General features: G+C 46.1%; 2 protein-coding genes and 1 long non-coding RNA gene across 6 annotated transcripts in view; 2 read left to right on the forward strand and 1 right to left on the reverse strand.

Moving 5' to 3' along the window:
- MATR3 (matrin 3) overlaps positions 1–8,761 on the forward strand; it is a 26,082-nt gene extending 17,321 nt beyond the window's left edge. For 2 of the 3 annotated variants that reach the window (XM_085073245.1, XM_085073244.1), the window contains exons 10-15: positions 1,203–1,334; positions 2,571–2,614; positions 3,082–3,472; positions 5,111–5,504; positions 6,095–6,216; positions 7,698–8,761. In XM_085073245.1, coding sequence (XP_084929371.1) covers positions 1,203–1,334; positions 2,571–2,614; positions 3,082–3,472; positions 5,111–5,504; positions 6,095–6,216; positions 7,698–7,748 — 1,134 coding nt within the window. In that variant the 3' untranslated portion in view covers positions 7,749–8,761. The remainder of the gene's footprint in view (positions 1–1,202; positions 1,335–2,570; positions 2,615–3,081; positions 3,473–5,110; positions 5,505–6,094; positions 6,217–7,697) is intronic. The other variant, XM_085073246.1, reaches the window with a different exon arrangement.
- Positions 8,762–11,672: 2,911 nt separating this feature from the next.
- On the forward strand, positions 11,673–20,047 carry PAIP2 (poly(A) binding protein interacting protein 2). Of its 2 annotated transcripts, XM_085073249.1 has the most exons (4): positions 11,673–11,837; positions 15,162–15,327; positions 17,555–17,734; positions 18,936–20,047. In XM_085073249.1, the coding sequence occupies exons 2-4, from the start codon at positions 15,190–15,192 to the stop codon at positions 18,999–19,001; spliced, it is 384 nt and encodes a 127-aa protein (XP_084929375.1). In that variant the 5' UTR covers positions 11,673–11,837; positions 15,162–15,189; the 3' UTR covers positions 19,002–20,047. The 2 variants fall into 2 exon arrangements, with proteins under 2 accessions (XP_084929375.1, XP_084929374.1); XM_085073248.1 differs by lacking the exons at positions 11,673–11,837; positions 15,162–15,327 and having other exon boundaries at positions 17,393–17,734.
- LOC146431034 (uncharacterized) lies at positions 12,326–14,949 on the reverse strand. The gene is made up of 3 exons (XR_014854847.1): positions 14,698–14,949; positions 13,722–13,792; positions 12,326–12,710 (listed from the first exon to the last, which is right to left on the reverse strand). It is a non-coding gene; the product is annotated as an uncharacterized LOC146431034 (long non-coding RNA).
- Positions 20,048–21,376: the final 1,329 nt, after the last annotated feature.

A 21,376-nucleotide genomic window follows, 5' to 3' on the forward strand; every position in this document is an offset into this window, starting at 1 on the left:
TTTAGCTGGTGCTTGTGTGCACTTTCTGCTCTGGCATGGGTTTGGAAATGACTCAGGGTCTGTCTAGGTGGGGGTTTGCTATGGATCTTGCTGTGAAATAGCTCTGCAATAGGAGGTGCTTTAAAAACAGGAGCAGGCCTCAGTTTGGAAGAAGGTATTTTAGCATTGAGGCTTAATTATTTGATTATGAACATTTCTTGGAGTGTTTGGACTGCTTTCTTAGGGCTGAAAAACCATTACCTCTGAAACATTAACAAATATATTCCACTCTTATATGTTTTTTTAATTCATCCTTTTCTTTAAAACTAAACAAAAGCAGTCCTGGTGTGGTTTTCTAGGTTGTAAAAGAAAGGTTTGAAGACAGACCATTGCATGTGTATGGTAAAAAGCTTTGGATGTTCATGGACATGATTTCTATAAATATACAGGAGTTTAAACTATTTAGCTCTAATTTTTTTTAAGCTTTACTGCCCCAGTTCACTGCTCCCTTGAGTTAAATAGGAAGTTCCACTGATTTTTCAAAGAGATGGGTGCCTGAATCCCCTAATGCCTGTGAAAAGTTATTAGACTATTGTGTGACCCCTATGAAGTCCTCTCTGACCTTATTTCACTGGAAGAACAAAATCCCTTGCTGCCTAAGTTGGCTGTTGAAACAGCTTTCAGTTTTCTGGCAAGGATACTCCAACCCAGATGTGTTTGTTTAAAGCTCATTCAGCAACCTTAATGTGCCATTGGCTTTTTCCCAGGAGGAACTCCTTTCAGAGCTGGAGGAGCAGCAGTTGTTGCCTTTCTGTTTCAGGCTTCTCTCAAAAAACAGAAAATATGGGGGATTTTTAACAGCTCCTGTGAAGATCCCAGGTTTCAGGGGAGCTCAGTGCTTAAATAAGCACTAAATAAGAGTTTCATTGTCCTGATACTTTTTTTTATTTAAATAATATTTTCCTTTATGGTGATTTTTTTGGCAGATTATTTAAATGCCTGTTTAATTTCAGAACTTTCTCTGGGACAGATATTACTGAATTGAAAAGCTGGGGTTTGTAGAGCACTTGGGTAAATGTCACTGTTTGGAAAGGATGGATGTAGCTGAACCTCATAGTTTTGTTTCACTCTTTGGAAGTGCTGTGTTTTAAGTTAAATAGCTTTGACTGGAAAGGTGGTGTGTGTTTCAGAGTCCATTTTAATGTGTGTTTTAATCTTTTCAGGCTTTCATCGAGATGGAGACCAGAGAAGATGCTTTGGCCATGGTTGAGCATTGTGCCAACAAGGCGCTCTGGTTCCAGGGCAGATGTGTGAAAGTGGATTTATCTGAAAAGTACAAGAAACTGGTGTTACGGGTAGGGAGTGTTCTTACTTTTTTAATTGTAGTTGAAGGTGTAAAGGGAAGTAGAAGACAGCTGTTGCTTATTGAAAACTTGCTTGTAAAATGGACCAGTTGGCTTTAATGTTTTCTGGCTCCTCAAGTGCAGTTACTTGGCACAAGTGTGGTGTTAGGAAGCCTCGAACAAGTTAAAGGATTTTCCTTTCTGATTAAAAAACCCCAAACTACTACTATAGTTCAGATTTGAGAGTAAATGGTGTAGATTTTAGTTAAAATTACTCCGTTTAGAATGGAGTAATTACATTCTATAATGTCTCTTCCTTTTTTTTTTTTTCTTCCTCTTCTCTGAATATGAAGGTTTGTGAAAACTTAAAATATATCAGAACTACACCTCTGCCTGTGCAGCTCAAACAAAGGAAGGAAAAGCTGGCTGAGGGGTTTTTTTACGTTACACCAGGGTAATATTCCTGCAATTATAAGTCTCTCTTACTCGGACTGGAACAGTCGGTATAAAATTGAGATGAGCTCAGTTGGTCAGAGCAGGGTGGTGATAATGCCAGGGTTGTGGATTCAACCCCTGCAGGGGCCTTTCAGTGAAGAGCTGGACTTTATCCTTATGTGTCTCTTCCAGCTCAAGATAATCTGTAATAATAATAAAGTTCTGTGATAATAAAAGCAGGAGAAATCTCAACTGTCAGGCTGTCTCCTAGAAACATCAGTGGTGTTGTGGAGCATGAAGAAACCTTACTGTTGCACATGATAATGCAGCAAAATGAGCACTTAGGGGCAAATTGAATAGATTTCCTTGTTACTGCGAACAAGTGACGTTTCCTGTTCAGTGCTTCATAAACAGGTGAAGTGGTGGAAGTCTGCTAAAAGTTTTCCACCAATGATAGAGAGAAAAGCACAGATTAGGACTGATCTGTGCCAGTGCCTGCACCACATTCTGTTGGTTCATAAACAAACCAGGAATTACATGTGACTTTTCTGGAGCAGGATATCCCATTTGTTTTGCATTAAGTAACTGCTAATTACTGTGAATACAAGCAAGGGATTTCTAGGTTGGTCAGGTCTTGTGTGACAAAAAATCAGAGTTTACTTTCCACTTGGTGGGTGTCATGGGCAGAGTCTTTGGGGGTTAAAGTAACTGGAAGCACTTGGCTGGATTGGCTTCTGGTCTGAATTAATACTGCAACGGTTGTGTGAATCATACTCTGCTGTGACTCACAGATTTTTTAAAATTTTATCTTAGATTCCCAACAAAGGAGTTGAGCTGCTGAAAAAGGATAAAACCAGGTAATTTCCTATTGTTAAAGCATAATGTTGTTTACAAGAAATACGAAAATACCTTATTCAGAGTATAGAAACAATAAAAAAGAATCAGGCAAGCTTTGGGATCAAATGATTGTTGTGCCCAGAGATTAACTGTTTCTAATTTGCTACCCACCCTCTTCCTTTAATCATGGAGATTTCACAGCCTCTTCGGGCTCCTCAGGAAATCTTTTGCAGTCCCTAATTAGCCTTGCCTTCCTGCAATTTAAACCCAGGAGCAGTTGTCCTGTCTTGTAGGGATAATTCCTCCTTGCAGCAACCTTTTTTATGTTTAAAGAATGGTGTCCTTCAGGGTTTCCCTCAGCCTTCCATTTTGTGAACTGAAACAAAATAGTTTTCAGGCTTGTCTAGAGAAATAGGATGTTTTTCTTTAGTAATTTCTGGGCTCTCTCCAGGTTTACAAGCAAGAATGTTCTTTATTCTTTTTACAGAAAGAGAACATACTCCCCAGACAGCAAAGATTCTCCCAGTGATAAGAAGTCCAAAACAGAAGCTGCTCAGAAACCTGAAAGTGGTAATGCGGAAGAAAAAGCAAAAGAGGAGAAACAAGAGGATGCTGCTGAGCCTTCAGGTGCCAAAAGTGGGGAACAGGCAGAGCAAGACGAGCCCAGTTTACTCCTGGAGTCAGAAGATGAGCTGCTAGTGGATGAGGAGGAGGCAGCAGCACTGTTAGAAAGTGGCAGCTCAGCAGGAGAGGATGCAGATGTTGCCAATTTAGCTGATGTAGCTACTGAAGAAAAAAAGGACACGCCTGATGATGTGACCGTAAAAACTGAGGGCAATGTTGTGGCCACTCCAGCAGCCAAGAAAAAGCTTAAAAAGGTAAATCCTACAGTGATGTAATGAGTGGGAGAAGCCCAGTCTAACTTAGGTAGCACACTGTGTACATTCTGTTGCAGAGCTGCCTCTGTGGGTCTTTAAAACATCTTTCTGGAGAGAAAAAGGTGTTAAAGCTCCTGTGAAGAAAGTGGAAGATCTCGCTGGATGTAACTTGCACATGGATTCAGTTGTAAATTCCCAGTTCTGTTTTGACAGAAATATTTAATTTTTGGGCTTCTGCCCCTGTTGCTCCCTGGGGGTTTGCTTGCCACGCTCTTCACCCCTTTTTTGACTAATACTTAGCCAGGAACTGTGTTCTCCCAAGCAGTTTCTCAGAGAACTGTCTGTAGTTACTCTTGAGCCCAGAAATTATGTTAAAAAAAAATTTACAGGTGGCTTGAGGCTAATCTGGAGTTGGACTGAACTGGATGTACAGCTACACCTTAACACTGACTGAGAGGCAGGCAGGGCCATCTGCTGTTAGCCATCTCCCCTTTCCCTCTTGAGAAAGAAAATAATTGGTTTCAAGGTGTTTCCAGTCACAGGCTACTTGCTGTGAATTCCCTTTTTCTCACCATGTGATCCCACATGGTTTTATGTTCTACCAGCTCCTTTGTTGATCATACTCAGTTCTGTGGAGTAGTTTTAGTGCAAAGTTTTAGTAGTTGACTTGGAATGTTGTTTTGCAACAAAGTCGGGCATGTTCCTAATTAATGAATGAGATGTGCATGGATTTCAGTTTTGGGGGATCTTCCTGTCAGGAGCTTAGATAATGGTGCTGAGACCAGTACTGGTGATGCAAATGGTAATTCCTAGTTTTCTTAGTGTTCCTTATTAGTATGTGGGAATTGGCTGTGATAAACTGCCTCAAACCCAAACTTAATTCTTTGAAGACCTACATTCCCAAAGCTTATGCTGCTTCAGTCCTGTTAGCAATTGCTGTTAAGTATGTGGAATAGTGATGACTCCATATCAACAGGAACATTTCCAAAAATTCAGAATTTAAACAGTCCCTCTTCTAATGAAACATGGCTTTTAAGAGACCTCCACAGTTCGGGTGGTTGGTGGGGTTTGGCTTGGTTTCTGTTTGGTTTTGTTTCTGTTACTGATTTTTTTTTTTTTTTAATGCGGATGCTGTAAGCTTTCTACTGGTTGAAAAGAGCTTTTAATTATTTTTAATGAGCTTTCATACCATTAGTAGGCATGGTATACTAGAATAGTTCTGGTAAGGTTTTACCTTCTGTTCGGGCATGAATTTGAGGATCATGTGGGACTCACAAATAGAACCAAAATTTGTGCACTCAAAAAGTACTTTCACTTAAAATATTCAAGTTAAAAAAACTTTCAGCTTGAGAATTTGAGTATGATTTTTGCTCTATTCTTAAGTTGAAATCACATGTTGCTATGGTGAAACAGTGGCCCCTCCTGATGCAAAAAACAATCATTCTGAAATGGAATCCTTGATTCTGGGGCAATGGGATACAAAGAAACCTTGTTAAACATCTACATCCTTGAGTGACAGTTTGAATGAGCAAGGTAGGTCTTGGAGGAAGAGTTTGGAGAAGGTACTCCTGTAACTTAGGGGGGTTTGAGGGAAACACTGCAGCCTAAGCTGACCTGAGGCCCCCGTTCTCCCCGCAGCGCTACGTGGGTGGCTTCCCCCGGAGCATGGAGGGCTTTGTCACCCTGGACGAGGTGGGCGACGAGGAGGACTCTGACCACCAGAAGCTCCGCAAGTCAGGCCTGGCAGTGAAGGCTGCCGGCAAGAGCGAGGACAGCCTGGCAGAGATCAAGGTGGACAAGATTGAGGAGCCAGAGCAGGAGAACGAAACGTTGGAAAATGGAACTAAAAGCGAAGAGAATGCCAAGGCTGAAAGCGTTGAAGCGTCTGATGCTACAACGGCACAAGACACTGAGAAAAGTGCCCAGGAAAACACGGAGCCCCAGGGTGAGCAGGAAACAAAGAGTGTCCAAGAGAAGCCTCTTGTCCCAGATGAGTTTAGGATTGGGCCGTACCAGCCAAACATTCCTGTTGGTAAGGCTGTTTCCATTTCTTTTCCAAAACATCTCTCTGCATTGCAGTAGCATTTCTCATTTCATCTGACTTTTATTTTTGGCAACACATTGCCCCATAGCCTGTCATTTTAGGGCTTCCCCTTCCTCCCCCTTCTTCACTCCTGCCCTAAACTGAGTATTTTCTTTTGTTTTTTTTCCTTACTTTCATACCGTTTTTCATGACACTTTCCATAGGCAGAACTTGAAAGAGGTATCTTTTAGCAGCACAAATTCAATTGCTAGCACAAAGCACAGCAGTGGTAATAGTTCAGACATACTAAATACTCCAAAACTGATCACCAAACATTGTGAGTTCTTTTGAAGGAACCAATAAAATGGACCCTTAATCTAAAAGGTTGATTTTTTAAATTAAAACAAAAAGAAAAGCCTGCATATATTTAATTATGACTAGGCCCCTGCTTGACTCAGCTAAAGCAGAGACTCTTAAAGATAAAGCAGCTTTTAATGTAAAATGAATTATGGTTTTAAGACTTAGCTAAAATGACAAATGACATTAAAAATGATGTAGAGTAGATCTCTTAGTTTATTTTGTGGTGTTTACTCCTCTAGGTGTGAATTATGTGGTACCCAAAACAGGGTTTTATTGCAAATTGTGTTCCCTGTTCTACACAAATGAAGATGTTGCAAAAAAGACCCATTGCAGCAGCCTTCCTCATTATCAAAAGTTGAAGGTAAGGCAAAAACTTGTTCATTTTAAATGGCTTGATTCTTTCTGGGGAATAGAGCTCAACGAGTCCGGACTGAGAATAAAAATACCTTTCAGGCAGTGGAAATTGGCTTATTCTATAACTTTTAACTCTAGGTAGACCTCTCCAAAACTTCATCTTGTGTAAATAATATGCAGAATACACCGTCTAAAGAGGGGCTCCAGCATTTTTTTTATCTTGTAAATCTGGATTAAAGAGGGAATTCCAATTGGAATAAGGCCAGGCTTAGAAGAAGCAGTGCAAAGTAAATACAGATGGCCCAGATCCCTTCCAGTTGTCCCTTTGAGAGTGTTTTTAACCAGTCAACAAAGCTTAAGATGAAGTTTTTGTGTTTAAAAAACAAAAACCTTTGCAACTTCTGATTTTGTGAGCACTTCTTACATTTTCCAACTGGATGAGGTATCACATGATTGCATGGCATGAGTGGCAGTGCTGCTGCTGTAACCTGATACTGTGAGCTGCAAACATCACCTCCAGGAGAGGGCAATCCCAAAGGAATTGTGATAGTCCTGCAGTGTCACATTAATGCATTTCGTGGCAGTTGATATCTGAGCTGAAAGCAAACCCCAGGGGCTCCACAGAGAAGGAAAAGGTGGCCCCTGAGACTCCAAACATTTGCCTTCTCCTTGCAGTAACAGGGAACCCCTAAATAAATAGAGGGCCCAGGAAGGCAGATGACACAAAAATTGTCACCAAACAAACAACACTGTGAAGGACTAGATCAGAAAATCAGTTCCCATGCAGGATCTTATAGGAAGAAAACCCACCTCATCCATCACCATAGCGATTTTTTTTCTTTTTTTTTTTTTTCCATTGAGGTACCTGCTTATGGGACATTAAAGCCTTGATGTAAAAAGGGAAAGGGGGGAATAATGCTGATTTGTGAACTTTATTATTTAAGTGGAACATGACTTGCTTTGCTTTTTCCATGGCAGAAGTGATTAGTGAGCTGCTTGTGGGTGACTGTGTCACAATGGTGGGGTTTGGAACTGGGGAAGGAAGGGGTGAATGCAGCTTTTGTTTCACAGTGGCAATTCCGAGTTTCCTTTGCTTGGAGAGCAGGAAAAATTAAATTGATGAATTGATGTTGCTACCAAATGTCATCAAAGTAACAAATTCCTCAAACTTCCAAATTAACCCTTCTCCAGGGAGGGGAGATGTTGTGTCCCTGCCTCTGTAGGGGGCAGATTCCACCCAGGTAAGTGGCACAGTTGCTGTCACAAGTCCATGACAAAAGCGGAAGGAATTCCCTTGGCTTGCCAAGGAGAGCTCCACTTCAGGGCAGGGCTGGGAGACGTGCCAACCTTGTTAGTTTGACCTTTGCAATTGCAATTAATGTTCACAGATTGGAAACTTGGAAATTGGATTTATGTTTCTGTTCTTTACGTTGTGCCTGTGAGAAACTCTTTAAATATATCCCAAATATAATTGCTTTCTTTCAACAGAAAATTCTGGATAAAATGGCAGAAGACTACAGGCAAAAGAAAGAAGCTTAAAAAGAAGAAAGGATGTAAGGAACACGTGGCTTTGTTTTTAATGTTAATCTTTTTTAAAAGCCGTACAAGTAGTAGATGGAAAAACTGTATTCTTTTTTGTTTTAGTGAGATACAGTAGGCATTATAGGTCTGTTCATGTGTTAAATGTTGTAGCAAAAAGCATATGCAGTTAAGTTAATGACAACAATTTGTTCTTAATGTGAGAATAGCAACAACTTTTCATTTTGACACTTCAAGCTATTACAGAAAAAAAATCTTGCACCCTTGTGGAAAGCTCATCTAAGAGAAGAAAACTGCATTTAAATGAAACTTACTACTTTCAAGCTTCAGAAATTGTCTTTCAATTCCATTCTGAATAAAAAATGAAAAGTAACACTGTATTTTTATTTTATCTAGAACATTCCGTATTTTGGTCTGAGCCTAGCAGCTATTTAATTTTGAGTGTAAGGCTGTCATTGCATTTCACTTTGGAAAAGTCTTTAAATGTAAGTTGCATTTTTAAATGTTGAATTGCAGTTTCTTTTAATGTCACTGCTGTTATCTATAGCAAATAGGTAAATTAGTGATTAGTCAGCTTTACAACTTTGTGATTTTTTTTTTCCTAAGCTGTTGCTAGACTTTCCTATTCGGCTATTCCGTGTATTTTTAGTGAGAAGTAAATGCCCATTCTCTGACCAGTATTATTTCCTCGAGCTCTTCCTGCTTTTACTTGAATCTTGTCGCTGTCGTACATCTCTGGTATATCAAAAGCAGCACTGGAGTCCTGAAAGGGACAAAGGTATCTTTATATTCTCCACATGGAAGTTTTCATACCTGCATTTTAACATCGTTTTTTGTTAAAACCTGGTTTTGTCAAGACTCTTTAGAACTGTGCTCTTAATGTACCTGCACATGTGAGATGTGAACAGGAATTTGCATGTGTAACCTGTGTTTATCTGTAGTTTTTGTTATTTACTGCTTATTTGTGACTTCAGGTTACTAAAGTGATTCCCAATAAACAAAGCTAGGCCACAGTGATTTGTTATAGATGTTTGGCATGTTAACCAGTGTGTCTGCTGAACTCTTTATCCTGTGTCATGTCACCACACCAAAACTTGAGCTCTCTTTTTAAAATGTGCATGTTTTAACACCTGTGCTTCAGCAGCTTGCTACATAATTTTCTTTCTCTTCCCTAAACCCTCTTGCATTTCCAAACAAATTAAAATACCACTTGTTAAAACCCTGGTAGGTATATTCTGCTGACACTTTTATTTCTGGAGTTTTGGAGTGTTCTCATCAAAACTGAAGTTCAAGCCACATCCCATTCATGTGGATAAAACAGACTGAGGCCAGTTCTTCCAGCCTGAGCGTCCACCAGTGAGGATTTGAGGCTTGGAAGGGGTTTGGGATGCACGAGAGGCTGAGTGGTGATGAATTTATAATGTACTTAAGCAGACACACCCAGCAGACACAGGACAGTGTGTTGTGTGCAAGTCAGGCCTTGAGAACTTGTTTTTCCAGCTGTGGCTTTGTGTTGCATCCCTCAGCCGAAGGGGTGCAGTCCCTCACAGAGCTTTAGCCACCTCCTCCTCGAGCAGCGGGTTCTTTGAGGCCTCTGGAGAGGGGAGAGAAGTGCTGAGGAGCAGCTCTGGTGCAGGGCTGGTTTAAATAGCACATCCAAATTAAAGTCTTACCGTGCAGTGACTCATCCTTGTACACAGAGAAGTTACTGCTCTGTACACAACACTCATTAGTAGGCAAAATGTTGTTTGGGTTTGTAGGAAATGGATTAAATGTCAGGCAGTGACAGAATCTTAAAGTTCTCTGAGGCCCCTGAAAGAAATCACAGGCACCAGCAGCCCTGCACCTAAAACAGAACTAAGTTATGGCATGGAGTTGGAGTCCCCGTTAGGGTGGCATTTGTCACTCTGTCACTGAGAGGCTGCTGAGTCCCTCAGCCAGGCCCTGGCCTTGGCTGCAGACCAGGCACCCTTCTCTCTGAGGATGGCAGATAATTTATTTCAAAGATCTTCCATCTTTCCCAAGGATTTCAAGTTTCCTTACAATGTGCATTTAAGATTAATGTATTGAAATACTACATTTAATTTTTAAAGTTGCCTTTTTTTAGCTAATACCTGTGCTGATCTTGTACCTTGTGTGAATGCTGACCTGTGTCACTGCAGGAGGATGGTACATCATGTTTGGTGTTTAAACATAAAGCATTCCCAGGTCTGATTGTGGCATAGCCCAGCTTCAGAGTCCCAAAATCCCTGGCTTTAGTCAAACTCAGTTTCTGGCAGCAGCAGTGGTTAGTACCTGATGCAGGTACTTCAGACCCTTGCTCAGCTGTGTGTAAATCTCACCTGTCCGTGTGCACCAGGATGCTTTTACACATCAGAAACAAAATCAAACCCACTGCTTCTCCAAGTGTCTTCTGTTTCCATGCAGAGGTTAGGGAGAGTACAGCCCTTTTAGGCTAATTTTTGATGAAAATGTGCCAGAAAAATGTGATCTTGAGGACAGATGCCAGACACAAGCATTGGTGCCATGGGCTGCTTATTTGGGAATACCTGACTGCACAGTGAAGGGGTGAAGGAAATCCCAGAGCATTGGGCTGAGTGAAATGTTGGGCTCTGCACGTCAGGCACCAGTTTCAGCTGGGAGGAGTTGTCCCATTGCTGTGGGAAATGAGAGGAAAGAGAAGCCTCTGTTAGAGATGAGAAAACCACATCCTGCTGGATTTGCAGAGTTGGAAATTGTTGTGGAAAGAAGAGTAGTGAGTAGTGGTGGTTTCTTTAATAAAGAATGATGCTTGCAGGGGTATTTTGCAGTGTATGATGGACTGGGAATAATTTGGTCGTGGGGACCAATAAAATCAGTATAAACACACAATCCAAGGGACAATCATCTCCCAGAAGATTATGTGGGATTAGTTACCTCTTACTAAAATACAGGATGAAGGAGGTAAAGGGCTGAGCAGAGAGAGGTTAGTGCAACTGTTCTGCTCAGATCTCCCTTTGTTGCTTCCCAGGCCGGAGCTGTGGGGCTGTGCTCGCTGCTGGGGTCGAGCCTGAAAATTGTTCATCTGGGAACCTCTCAGCCGCTGCCAGGGACACCGAGCCCTGTCACTAACACACACTTGGGCCCTTTGCATTTTCCAGACGCTGTGCCACACGTCTTGGCAGCAGCTGGGGCAGCTGTCCCAAGGAGGGCTTGTGGCTCCAGGTTTTGTTTCTCGGATGGATCAAAGCGCTTTAAGTCCGTCAGTGTCTGGTGTCTGTGGGGCTGTGAACGGGAGCGGGGCTCAGCTGTGGGCAGGAGAGGCGTTCCCACCTTCCTCTGAGGAACGGGGAGGAGGAGCCAAAGAATAAAAACGGGGTTTTGGACCCATTTTGTGAACGGGGTAAAGCCTCGGCACGTACCCAGCAAGGGTTATCTGTTGCGTCCCATTCCCTGACATAGAGCATTAAAAATGTACGAGCCCAGAGCGGAACCATCACTTTGTGAAGAGGAGTGTTGTTCCCACAGTGTTCCATTATCCCCTCCCTCAGTGCGGCGAGGGTCAGCCGCTGTCCCGAGGGAGGCTCGGGAGCCTTGGGGGAGGCTGTGCCCGGGCACGGGGGGTGTTGGCAGCCGCTCCAAGCGGCCCGGAGGCTATTCTGCGATCGCTCTGCGAGCACCGGCGCTGTCCGACCCCTGCCCCCTCCGGCCGGTGCCACAAGATGGCGGCCGCCCCCCGGACTGCGCTTCCCGGCGTGCCCTGCGCCGCCGCGCGAAATGGCCGCCAGGTGCTGCTCGGGACTACAGCTCCCGGCATGCCGCGCTCCGGGAGGCGGGAAAAGACTACGCCTCCCGGCATGCAGCGCGCAACCCCCCCGCCGGTGCTGCGGCCTGCCGCGCGCCTGCCGCCGCCGCTTCCGGGGGGAGGGGGCGGGGCCAGCGGGGCCCGGCGTTGGCGGAAGTGACGTCAGGTCCGGCGGTGTGTGGCGGAGCGGGGCGGGCCGGGCCGAGCGCGGAGCGGGCGGAGCGGAGCGGGGCCGGTGGGTCCGGTGGGGTCCGGGCGGGTCACGGCGGGTCACGGCGGAGCGGCGGCTCCTCTGCGCACCGCAGGTGAGCGGCGGGGGCGGCTCCGGGTACGCATCGCCGGCACCGCCGCGGGGGGCTCGAGGGCGCCGCCCCCTCCCCTGAGGCGGCGCCGGGCCGCGGCCTCCACCCCCCGCGGCGGGGCCGCCCCTCGGTATTGTCTGCGGCGCCATCCGGGGCCTGCGGGGGCGGCTGGTGCCGAACAAAGCGGGGCGGGGGGAGGCGGCTCCGCGGCGTTACCGCCCGCGCGGGGCCGGGCGCGGGGCCGGGGCTACCGACAGCTCCGCCGGTGCCGAGCCATGGCCCCGCAGCGCGGCGCGGGCAGCCGCCGAGGGCCCCGTTCGTGGCGGGGCAACCCCCGCCTTAGCCCCGCGCGAAGGAGCGGCTGCGTTCGGTAACCTCCGGCGCAGCGCTTGGGAGCGTTTATATCAGATAGCGTGGCGTCCCGCGTGAATTTGATTAAGAAATCTGTTTGTTAGGCGGGTATAATTATGGGGCGGTTATAATCAGCTCCGCTGATAAGAGCCGTGTGCTAATCTCGCTAGATAACCAGGAGCTGGGCCGGCGCTGCCGACTCGCAGGAGGAATCGCCGGCTGATAAACAAGTCACTGACTCCTGCTCTAAAACACCTTTCCTTAATCTTCAGCTGCCGCTGAAACCATCCCGTGTTGGTTTGGGGTGCGTAAAGCAAATATCTGAATTTTTTTGCTTAATTGTTCTCATCGTTATTTTCTGTCGTGGCTAAGGTCCTGGGGTTGCTGCATGGAATTAGGCCTGACCTCACCTCCGGAGAAGGCAGTGGATAATCTTCTTTCGTGACTGGGTTTTAAATGCAGACTCTTCAGTCACAAAGCTCTGAATTTTAATGATGGTCGGTCAAGGGCTCTTCATGGCTGTAACTGCAGCAGAATTGAGGGAAATGGGTGAATTAATGGGCCTCAGTGATGTTCTGGAGCAGCAAGCTCCACACTCCCTACAGAAAACAACTCAGGGTTAACTGTTGTTACAGGATTTTTAATTTCTGACTTCATTCCTAAGATAAAAGCCTTACATTTTTTAGTGTCTTTCTTTATGCACTTGCAGTGTGCTTGCTCCATCACCCCACTCTACACCAAAATCCCAGAGGAACTTGGGTCAGAACCTCACAGTGTGTCACTGTGGCAGAATTCTCCCTATTTTCTGTTCCTTAGCACTGCCAGTGTTATATTTTCTCTTCTAGTGTGAGGAGCTTCAAGCTCCTCTGATTCCCACCTACTCCCAGATGGAAAATGGGTTATTTTTATTCCCAGCAGCAGTGTAGCCTGGCACTGGGGCTTGTTTCCTGCAGCAGCCAGCTTAGGTTGGGACTTTTTGCAAGACTGAAGTGCTGTTTGGCTCTCCCCCTCAGAATTCCCTGCCTGAAAAGGTTGTATCCAGAACTGGTGAAACGAGACTGATCTTGTCCCACACGTGAGCACAGAAACTTGGTCTGTGCCTTGAAGTGGAGAAGTGGGAATGTTTATTTGTTCTACTGGAAGCTGCAGAAAATTAAATTAGGAGTGCTGTGAGTGAGGAACCGGCCTGGGGCTTCCTCACTGCTCCTGCAGGATGAGTGAGTGTTGGCACGTTTCCTGTGGGAAAAGCATGAATGGACTGAGGGCTTCATCAGATAAACTCCAGCCATCCAGGCCAAGCCTGGGTCCTTCTTGAAGATCATCCCAGTGATCCTTGGGAAGATCCTTGAACAAAGCTGGTTTGGTCCAAGCTGGACTTCTCTTCCCTCCCTCCTAAAGCTGGAGCTTCTGTCCAGTGGGAACGCTTCAGAAATGGGAAAGCTGGCCCATGATTCAACAAATTAACCTTCCAAGGTCTTACACAAACAAGTAGGGTTGGTTGGTTAGGTTTGGGTTGGTTTTTTTAATTATTTTTACCTTTCTGGACTTGTCTGGTACAGTCACCTTTGTGCAGAAGCTGCCTGATTCCTCACTGCTGAGGCAGTTACCTTCAGGAAAATAGTAATATCAAGACTAGCTCCACAAAAGAGAAGGGGAAAACACATGCCAGTAAAAAGGGGCCAAAAACAGAAATCAGAATTTTAAGGCCTTATTTCCTGTTCTCCATCCATGTGTTGGCTTGGGAACAGCTGAAGTGGCTTAAAGCAATTTCAAGCTTGAATTGGGGTGTTAAATGCAACGTCCTTTCCTGTTTTATGTCAATGCTGCCAGTAATCTTTAGCAAGTTTGTTTTGAAAGAACATCAAAAAGAACCTGTTTTCCCCTGGTGGAATACACAGTGGAATACACGGGATCTGCTCCCATTTGTGGCACTTTCCAGGGAGCTGCAGTGACTTCCGTGCTGGGGTTTGCCTTTGATTTAAAAACCTGGAACAGAGCGAGCCAGGCAGGTTCTTTCTTCTTTGTGCTTTTCTTAATTGGTCATTTGGATGTGGCAGGTTTTTAGTGGTATTATCAAGAGTTTTGAAATAAAACTTGCCTTAATTCCCTAGATAACAGGACCAACTGGAATCCATGGAGAAAATATGAGGTGGTGGTAGGTGATAAGCCCTTGTACTCTAATAACAAGGCTGTATTTTGATACCCTCTTCTCTAAAGAAGTCACTCTTTGATATACAGACAACGAGCTGAAGTGTTTTGAGAACAAAATAAAAATGTTTTCACTTGCTGCTGCAACTTCCACTGTGGATTTTAACATGAGAAAAACATTCAAATTTGACTTGAGTCATGGTGGTTTTGGTCAGGTTTTTTTGAAGTCGTTGCCTCACTTTGCATACTGTTTAAAGAAAATTGATACTACCTGTACTAGTATCCAACAAATACTCAGCTTTTCCAGTGTTGATCTGTGTACATGAGCATGGTACAGGAAGGGCAGCAGTGTTGTCTCACTCACCTCAGAACAAACAGATTTCCATGTGGCCCTGTGCAGGGTCAATTCCTCATGGTTTCTGCTCCCTGCAAGGTTTCCCAGTGGGAAAGGGCTGTGAAACCTGGCTCATGCCATCACACACAACACTTAAAAGTGCTTTGGAAAACAAATTCTCCTTTTGAATGTTGCCTTAAATATTTTCCTACTGGCAAGTACGTGTGCTTCCTGTTTTTTCCTGTTGCTTTTCATTGGCCGTGGTGCTTGGCGTTGGTGAGGTTCAGTTTGGGAAATTAATTTGTCTCTGGAATCTGCACACAATGGGAATGGTGTTTCTGATACTGTTCTTTGTGATCTCAGAGCTCTGCTGCAGTTGGGGCAAGGCTGCCTGGAGCCTCCAAATACAGGTGCAGCCTCCCTTCCCTTGGGCTGGGCTTGTGCAGAGGCAGGGAGTGAGGAATCTGCACGTGTTTAATTGCTGCCCTCCTCAGTTGCAGGTTTGGGATCAGAGAGGCAGCCATGAAGGACCCAAGTCGCAGCAGTACCAGCCCCAGCATCATCAGCGAGGATGTGATCATCAACGGGCACTCCCACGAGGATGACAACCCCTTTGCCGAGTACATGTGGATGGAGAACGAGGAGGAGTTTAACAGGCAGGCAAGTCATTCCCTGCTTTCAGTGTCCTGTCTGTCCTTTGTCATTTTCCAGCTGGAGGAACAGAGCTGGTGTCCCACACTGACAGTCCTTTGGAGAGGAAGTTTTAGGTCAGCTTGCTGGAGTGATCCTGGGGGACAGGTCTTCCTTTCTCTGGAAGTAAATGCTAATCTTCTGTAGTCCTGGTGGAAAATGCAGGAAGTGCAGCATGTTCTAACGCATCCATTAGTTCCCTACTTGTGCAGGAGGGAGGGGAGAAGAGGGAGTTGACAGATGTGCATGGCACTTGGGAAGGGCTGGCCTGGGAGGTGTGTTCGTGTGTGGACATGCTGGCTGTCCTAGTGCCGAGCTGGCAATTCCAGCTGCACACCTGCCTTGGGAACAGTGCTGCCATTCCACAGGGAGTTGGGTGACAGAGCTGCTGGGTGACAGGCCTTCTCATTTTAATACTTGAGTCTTACAGCTCCCGTTGCCATCAAGTGGAAGGAAGCCTTACCTTCCTCTGCCACCTTGCATCTGTCACCCCTTTCTCTCCTGTTCCTCTGGAGGCTGGGAACAGCCCACCTCTTTCCACGCCCTTTTGCCATTCCTAGCTTGTTCTGTGCACTCCACAGCTGCTGCCTGTGCTCCAGCAGCTGTGGCTGTGCTGGTGCCTGAGCTGCCAGCATCAGATCCACAGGGTGCCAGCAGCACTGAGCTCCTTCAGCGGCAGGTTTGCTCACTAAACCTCTGTTCTCTCGTGCTGTGTTTCCCGTTTGGTGGCTTATTCCCCCTGGGAACTGTACCACAGTTAACGTGTGGGCTGGGTAGTTCTCTGGGAAGGAGCACTGAGAGTTGTGCCGTGATTTTTCATGCACAGATTCCATTTTCAGAGCAGAGGAAAAGTGGGAGTATGAGGGGAGAAGGGTCATGCTGAGACAAACACCTGGGTCACCTGCTGCTGCAGACACAGCCCTTGAGCAAGTTAAACTTGAGCTAGAAAATACAAACAGGCGGTCCTAATTTCCAGATGTTTGGGGCATTAAATGTTATTTAGTACTCCCGGAGCTGCCATTGAGGCACCTGTAGGGGTGCAGGCCTGTAACCAAGCCCCTGGAACCGGGCAAGCCCAGTGTAACAGGAGCCTGTGGCTGTGTGCCCACGGCAGGAGGGAGGCAGTGCCTCCTGGAGGTGCCATCCGGGCTGGAGTGCTGCTCTGGGGAATCGCTGAGTCAGCGTTCCATGCCTCTGGAGTGCTGGGCGGTGGCTCGGAGCTCGGAGCACGTGGGGATGAGTCCCTGTTCCCCAGAGCACCAGGTGAGCTCGTGGGTGTGTTTGCCCCAAGGGCAAGGACCAGATTACACAGCAGTCCTGATCTCTGGTGGTAATGTTTTTGATTTGGTGTTTGTGGTAACTGCATTTCCACTCCAGGATTGAGGAGGTGTTTGATTTCAAAGTGAGGGATAGATGGGAAAACTTGTTTGAGCTTCCACTGAGTGAACTTCTAAATCTGTCCTGAATCATTTTTCCATTCCCTTGGGACTGTGCAAGTCATTCACACCAGCTTCTATTTCCCTGCTTTCCACTCTTAAACACTGTGATGCAGGACATGGAAAATTTGTAGGATGAACTCCCTCCAAAGTCTGTTTACTGAACAACCAAGGAAAACTGCTTTAATCTCTGCACTGCATGTCAGTTCTGCATGGTTTGGTTTGTCCTGCTCCCAGGACAGCAGGGCTGCATTCCTGACAGCTGCTGGGATCAGGTGTGGTTTCCAAGGAGAGCTACAGTGGGTGAGCACACACCAAGAGCCAAGGAGAGGCTGCTTGTTCCAAGTGACAGGCCATGGTTATTTTTTCCCCAGGAGTCCCGTAGGACACTTTCCTAGGGAGTGTTTCCTGGCTGTGTGTGTTGGCACAGCTCCCTTCCTCATACTTGCAGTGAGCTCAGTCCAGACTAGTTGGTACAGCTGAAATTTTTGCATGGGACCAACATTTTCCTTCTCCTTTAGCTCATAACAAGCTGCAAACGAAACAGCTGGGGCTGTGGGGTTCTCCTGCCACTCCCTGTTAGCTGCAGCCCCAATAACTGGGACAAAGCACTGATGTCCTTCCTGCTGCATGGACATGGTGCTGGGCTGGGGTCCTGTTGGACAGCTGGGAAGGTCAGCTGGGTGCACACACCTGGGAATAAAAAACCCCATGAGCTCACAATAGATTTGTTGCTGAAGCAGTTTCTTTTCATTGTACAGATCGAAGAGGAGTTGTGGGAAGAAGAATTTATTGAGCGCTGTTTCCAGGAGATGCTGGAAGAAGAGGAGGAGCATGAGTGGTTTATTCCAGCCCGTGATCTCCCACAAACAATGGATCAAATCCAGGACCAGTTCAATGACCTTGTTATCAGTGACAGCTCATCGCTGGAGGATCTGGTGGTAAGTTCAGTTTCTCATCCTATTTCTAAATCCTTTTTCTAAAACTAATTCTAAAGCTTGAATCTTTGTCTAAGGCTGGGGCTTGTTGCTGCTAATGGCAAGAGGAAGTCCTTCCCAGTAGGAACCTGTTAAACCCTGCCTGGCTGTGCAGGGTGGGTGGGAAGTGATGTGTCTTCATGGGATGTGACCTATTTGGTGGGTTTCTTCATACCCACATGGAGCCTTTCCCAGTCCATGGCACAAGTTCAAGAGTGGGTGGGATGTTATGAAAGAAGGGCAGTGAGTGAAGCTAGGGCTGCAAAAGGGTCACTGGGCATCTGCCAGCGTTGACATGTTGGGCTGGTCTGAGCTCTGTCCCAAGGTCTGGTTGGGATTGGGAGAGCCACAGCAGATCCCTGTAGCAATTCTGAGGAAGGGGAAAGCAGCCAAACTGTGATTATTTCTGGTTTTGCTGTCTGACTTCTGTGCAGAGTATAACTCAAAGGAAAGGGCCGCTTATTTTCCCTCACAGAATCCAAAGTTTCTGATACAGAGCACAGATCTCACACCATCCTGTCACACAGCTGCTCTGAGATTCAGATTCAGACCCCAACTTTTCCAAACTGAGGCAGCTGCAGGCATCAGACTCAGTGAAGATCAGAAAAGCCTAATCCTCCATTTCTTTGTGATAAAGAAGAATGGAGGTGCTGCTGCCCACCTCTAACTGCAGGACACTGAGCAGCAGCAGCTTGCCAAGGGGAGTCACAGACAGAGACATGTAAAAAATCAATACAGTGCTCATACACATGAAATTCCCAGAAGTGGCTGAAGTTCCTGGAACAAGTCACCTCTTGCTTAAATAAGCAAAATTTAAAAACCTCCTGGCACTTTTTAACAGCTCAGCTTGAGAAAAGGCTATTTCAGCATGAGGGGAAGCTGCTATGTTTGGTGCATGCCTGTGGTTTGTGCTTATTCCCTGAGCCCTCATCCAGCTTAGCTCAGGTGAGCTAAGGAAGGTTGGATAGTTCAGGGAGTAGCACAGAGGAATGGGCTTTTCTAGAGACTGTAGACTGCTGATAAATGTAAGAAGCCTATTGTATACCTGATTGTTGCTCTAAATCCATAAACCTTTCCTAATGCTCTCTGCCTCTAATTGTCTTTAACTTGAAAATGGAAGCTGAAAATAACGATTCACCTCAATTTCTATTTTTCCCTTCCTCAGGTCAAGAGTAATCTGAATCCAAACGCAAAGGAGTTTGTTCCTGGGGTGAAGTACTTAAACATTTGAGTAGACTGGGCCCTCTTTTGGTGGATGTAGCACAATTTCCACACTGTGAAGCCAGTATTAGAAGATTTAATTGTAAAAGCTCTCTCTTCTTGTCACTGTGTTACACTTATGCATTGCCAAAGTTTTGTTAGTCTTGCATGCTCAATAAAAGTGCTGAGACTGTTATTAAGTAAATCTGTCAAAAGTTTAATGGAAACATAATTGGGCCCTGGCTCTGTGCGAAGGAGGCAGTGAGGTAAGAAGCACCAGTCAAGTTGAGACAAAGTACCACGTTAATAAAACCTTCTGCAGACTCTGACTTTTTAAACAGGACTTGGAATTTGCGGTGAATGGTCTGTTTTTAACTAAAGATGTGTTAACTGGTGCTAGCTTGCACCTGATAATGCCTTAACTTCCAAGTGAAAGTGAGGAGATTTGATTGTTATGCAAATTAGCTAACTTTCCTTTGAGGTATCAGTGTTGTTACTAACGTTAATTTTCCCCCTTACCAAAACATCATGATCCTGGGAAGCAGCGTGAGCTTAACCCAAATCTTACAGACCTGTACAGAGTTGTAGATCTCAGCTACTGAACTAACATCCTATCAACTGGGAGGAAGCAATTCCCTGTCCTTTGCAGTGTGTTACCATGTTAGAAACCTTCCCCTTCCCCGTGATGTTCAAGGAGATGTGAGATCCATCACAGTTTCTTCCAAGAATGAGCGCCGTACATAGCACTGCCTATGTAACTCTTAGCATCCAACTTCCCATAGCTGGATTTAACCTGGCAAACCCCAGCATTAGTGATTTGAGTGGTGCTTTTCCCTTGCTTTGTTTAATCATCACTACACTATAGTCTACAGCACAATGACTTTTTGTTTTTTTGGTTTTTGGTTGGTTTTTTTTTTCTTTTAATAAAGCTAGAACAGTTTTGGCTTCTTAAACTTCATACTTGGGTAGGTTAAGCTGCCATACGTGTTCAGTGTGAATAGTGTTTAAGTTGAAAATATTGTAAAAAAATTATATTTTTTCAAAAATATTTAAAAAAATAAATAATAGTAGAACTGATGTGGTGGCTGTCTCATAACTGGGCATCTCACATGGGAGCTCGCTTGGCAGCGTGTGGAGGACAGGGCTGGCACTATGGATGCCAGCCTGGAAGGCTGTGGAACCCAATGGCCCAGGATCCTGGCTGAAGCTGGACTCTTCTCATGGAATCACAGACTGCTTTGGGTTGGAAGTCTTCAGAGATCCAGTTCCAACTCCCCTGCCAAGGGCAGGGACACCTTCCACTAGACCAGGGTGCTCCAAGCCCTGTCCACCCTGGCCTCGGACACTTCCACGGATGGGAATTTATTCCTCTCCCCCTCCATGCACTCCCTTCATTTTCCCTGTAACTATTCCCAGCTTGGCCCTGCTGGCAGCCCTGGGAGCAGCTGCTGTCACTAAAAAGCTGCTGCCTTGGTGCTTGGCACAGGAACCCCAGAGCTGCACGGTCAAGTGGTGACTGCAGCAGCCTCTCCAGTCCCATCCACACTTGCTTCATGGAATATCCAATATTTGACCCACAACGATCAAGTCCAGAAGAATCAAGCCCAAGCCTTGGCTCTGCTCAGAACAGCCTAGCCTCACTCTTAATATCTCTGTTTCAGGCTCTGATTGAACCAGAGGGGAACAGCTGGGAGCTGCAGCTCTGCAGGATGGGCAGGGTGAGGCAGAGCCTTGCCACAGGTGTTACCCTGCAGCAGAACCCCATCGCTGTGTCAGCCGCTCGTGCTCCAGGAGGAAGAGCTTCTCCCTCCTGGGGGAATTCAGCCACACCAACCCCTTCTGCTGTTGCTCTGCAAAGTTATAATGCAGTCACCCCGGGCTCTGTGCTGGGTGCTGCCTTCCTTCCCATGCAGAGAGCTGGCCTTCCTAGAGCTGTCAGCACTGCTGCAGGATTTCCACTTACCTGGGGAGAGTTTAGACTCGACACCTAAAGAAGGTCAGCAAATAACACAGCATCGTTCTGCAGCGGTTTTGTATCTGCAGTGTGAGGTTCACCAGCGAGTCCTGTGCAGCTGCAATTTATCCATGAGCTTCTGCCTGGCCACCATCACCTCGAGGTGGTGGCAACTGAGTGGAGCAGCCAGTGTGTGGAGCAGCTGGCCATGGGCTGCTCTCCTAGCTTTGGTTTTATTTCTCTCCTGTATCCTGTAGCACTGGGATGTTTATTGAGGAGGAGCTGCTGCTGTCCATGGCAGCCCCTGCCCTGCTGGCTTTGGGGTGTGACTGGAGTGGAAGTGGCATCACCCAGGGCTGAGCAGCACTTGCACAGCATCCAGGCTTCCTCTCACTCCTGCTCCAGCCCCAGCAAATGGGCTGGGAGGACAAAGAGGTGCGAGGGGACCCAGC

This window comes from Lichenostomus cassidix, chromosome 13, assembly GCF_008360975.1.
Source record: "Lichenostomus cassidix isolate B80296 chromosome 13, HeHo_3.0, whole genome shotgun sequence".
In the NCBI taxonomy this organism is placed as follows: Eukaryota; Metazoa; Chordata; class Aves; order Passeriformes; family Meliphagidae; genus Lichenostomus; species Lichenostomus cassidix.